Source organism: Miscanthus floridulus, chromosome 5 (genome assembly GCF_019320115.1).
Source record: "Miscanthus floridulus cultivar M001 chromosome 5, ASM1932011v1, whole genome shotgun sequence".
NCBI lineage: Eukaryota > Viridiplantae > Streptophyta > Magnoliopsida > Poales > Poaceae > Miscanthus > Miscanthus floridulus.
Window position 1 is genome coordinate 90,041,643 of NC_089584.1, and position 3,669 is coordinate 90,045,311.

At 48.8% G+C, this 3,669-nt stretch overlaps 1 protein-coding gene across 1 annotated transcript; it reads left to right on the plus strand.

Annotated features, from left to right (window-relative positions):
• Window positions 1–2,186: 2,186 nt before the first annotated feature.
• LOC136455634 (uncharacterized) lies at window positions 2,187–2,900 on the plus strand (the record flags this gene model as incomplete). Its single annotated transcript, XM_066455568.1, has 1 exon — window positions 2,187–2,900. A coding segment is annotated over exon 1 (714 nt), but the record flags the coding sequence as incomplete, so codon positions are not given.
• Between the last annotated feature and the right edge of the window lie 769 nt (window positions 2,901–3,669).

Genomic DNA, 3,669 nt, shown 5'->3' on the forward strand with positions numbered 1-3,669 from the left:
GTTTGAACTGCAGGTGCATCGAATAATAGTTTTGATCCATTCCAAAAATGTTATTCTTGTTTGTTAGTGTCACTTTATGCTAAATCTAGGAACTGTCTCCAAATTTCGATCAACGTGCTCACGGGGCAACATCGCGAACTTGCGTGCGAGTGGTTATTTAATTCTATAAAATTCAAACGAATCCCGAAAATCATAAAACTTGGCGAGATGTCGTGATATCACATGCATATGCGGTGGTAAAATTTGAAAACGTTTGGAGGACGTCATCACGTATGGTGTTCACAAACCAGGACATCATCACATGTGATATCACGACATCTCGCCAAGTTTCATGATTTTCGGGATTCGTTTGAATTTTATAGAATTAAATAACCACTGCACACAAGTTCGCGATGTTGCCCCGTGAGCACGTTGATCGAAATTTGGAGACAGTTCCTAGATTTAGCATAAAGTGACACTAACAAACAAGAATAACATTTTTGGAATGGATCAAAACTATTATTTGATGCACCTGCAGTTCAAACCTAAATTTTCCGAAAAATTGCAAGAAAACGAAATAAAGTGAAGAAATATAGCAAACAGCAATGAAATTGTGCCAAATTTGAACATGTTGTTCATGGTACAAATACAAATCTAAGAAAAAAAGTTGGTGGCAAAAAACAAAAAAAAAATATTTTGCCGAGTGCCAAGGTTTGGCACTCGGCAAAGTGAATATTTTGCTGAGTGCTAGCCCTAGGCACTCAGCAAAGCCAGGACAGGATTTTTTTTTAATTTTTTATTTCGCCGAGTGCCAGATTGGGGGCACTCGGCAAAATACTTTCTTTGCCGAGTGCCCCGAATCTGGCACTCGGCAAGAGGTTTGAAATATAAAAAAAACCGGACACACGCACACACACCACGCACACACCACACACGCACACACGCGCGCACGCGCCCGCCCCGTCGCCGCGCCGTAGCTGCTGCGCCGCCGCCGCCGGCTCCCCACACGCCCACCCCGCCGGCTCCCCGGCCCGCGCGCCTCCGGCCCCACACCCGCCGCGCCCGCGTGCCCACAGTAGGAAGGAGGAGGAGGTAGGAGGAAGAGAAGGAAGGAAAGGAGGAAGGAGAAGAAGGGGAGGAGGAGAGGAAGGAGAAGGGAGGAGAAGGAGGCAGGGGAGAAGAGAGGAGGAGGGGAGGAGAGAAGGAGAAGGGGAGAAGAGGAGAAGAGAGGAGAAGAAAGGTGCCGCCTCGGTTCGTCGATCCTCATGCCGTAGCGGTCGTCCCTGTTGTCGTCGCCGGCCCTCGGTCTTCGCATTCTCGCTGGCAAGCTATGCCCTAATGTTAGTATTAGTTAGTAAGTAGTAGTGTTAGTAGTAATAGTTAATTAGTAGTGTTAGTATTAGTTAGTAAGTCGTAGTGACAGTAGTAGTTGTAGTTGTTGTTCATAGTTTTAGAGTTAGTAGTAGTTATTGTTGTATGTATGTGGTTGATGGCCTTCGTGCCTATGTTTGGTATACATGTGGTTGTTGGTCTTCGTGCCAATGTTTTCTGCAGGTTTTGGGAACCTCTCCGTGCAGGGGAGGTGCTACCGAAATTTTCAATGGAGTCTAACCATTTGCCTTTTCTTTGCAGGACGAGGACCGTTGGGAGGCACTCGGCGACCCTGATCGTCTTCGTCGGCGTTGCGGTTCTGCCTGCACCGCGTCGCCTCGCCACTGCAGCAACTCGCCACCGCCCCACTAGCCTGACCTCACCGACACCCTAGGTATAACCCATCTTCCATACTTGTATCTCGTGTAACCCTAGTTAGGCGTCTCCCGTCCGAAAGAGATACGGTCGTTGGTATGCAGATCTTTGCATACCAAATTCCGTACCTATTTCGAATTGTCCACATTTTTTGGACAGCCCGCGGATGCATAGATGGGTTGGTTTCCGTGGCCCGCTCCTGTCCGAGATATAGTTTCGGCACCACCTCCTCGTTGTTCTCCTGATACACAATCTCCCTGCCAGGACGTGTATCGGGAGAACAGCGGGGAGGTGCTGCCGAAATTCTGTCTTGGATAGGAGCGGACCATGGAAGCCAACCTCATCTATGCATCCTCGGGTGGGATTAGGACCTATCCTTCACCTATTAGATGTATAGTAGGAACGCCTTGTGGATTTACCTACAGTTTTTATTACTCGCTTACATATGCATGTGCCAGAGGATGGATAACCGTGAGTGGATGTACACGGGCCACGCAAGTATGACCCCAGAATGGATGACCAAGACCAATGCTTTCCTGGAGCATGCATTTGGTGAGGCTGCTAAAGGGTCAGCCCGGATGCCGTGTCCATGCAGCAGATGTGGCAACAAGAAAAGAAAAATTAAGAGGCTCGTGGGGGAAGATCTTATCAAGTATGGATTCACAGCAAACTATACCCACTGGATCCACCATGGTGAAGCCGATCGTATTAGAGAGGAGGTGGTGAGACAGCGTCTCGAGGATTATGATGGAGATGGCGGGGTAGCAAATTGGATGGATGACATTCAGCAGGCACCGTTCGGTGAAGGATTGGAGGAGAAGCCAGAGGAAAGCGCAAAGGCATTCTATGATATGCTGTCTTCAGTGCAGAAGCCCTTGCACGAAAAGACAATGGTATCACAGCTGGATGCAATTGGACGCATCATGGGGTCGAAGTCGCAGTTTAGCATGAGTCGGGACAACTTCGATGGTATGTTGGCAGTTTTTGGATCCCTGCTTCCGAAGGATCACATCCTGCCGAAGAACTTGTACGAGTCACAGAAACTTCTTCGTGCACTTAAGATGCCGTATGAGCAGATCCATGCTTGTCCGAATGGATGCGTCCTTTTTAGGAAAGATCACGAGGGAGCAACACACTGTCCAAAGTGCAAATCCTCTAGGTACCTGGAGGTCGACACTAGTGATGGCAAGAAGGAACAGCTGAGTATCCCTACGAAGGTCCTACGGTACCTTCCTTTCATACCGAGGATCCAACAGGTATACATGATAGAGGAGTCCGCGAAACAGATAACATGGCACAAAAATGGCAAAAGGTACAATCCAGACAAGATGGTACACCCATCGGATTTCGACGCCTGGACCCATTTCGATGGCATACATCGTGTTAAAGCTGAGGAGGCTCGCAATGTATGTGTAGCATTGGCAACAGATGGGTTCAACCCGTATGGATTGTCCGCGGCCCCATACACTTGTTCGCCCATGTTCGTGATACCCCAGAATCTCCCCCCCCCCCCCCGGTGTCATCTTTCAACCCAAGAACGTATTTTTGTCGCTGATAATTCCTGGACATCCGGGGAACAATATGGGTGGGTTCATGGAGCCTGTGTTCGATGATTTGATCGATGCTTGGGAAAAGGGGGGTACTGACATACGACCGAGCTACAAAGAGAAACTTCACAATGCATGTGTGGTACCACTACTCCCTGCATGACTTCCTGGCGTATGGCCTATTCTACGGGTGGTGTGTTCACGGGAAGTTCCCATGCCCAATATGCAAGGCAGGTGTGAGGTTCACTTGGCTGAAGAGTGGTGGCAAGTTTTCTTCATTCGACCAACATCGTCAGTTCCTCCCCCTTGACCATCCATTCAGACAAGACATCAAGAACTTCACGAAAGGTGTTGAAGTCACCGATCCTGCACCTCAGATGATGACAGCTGCCAAGAT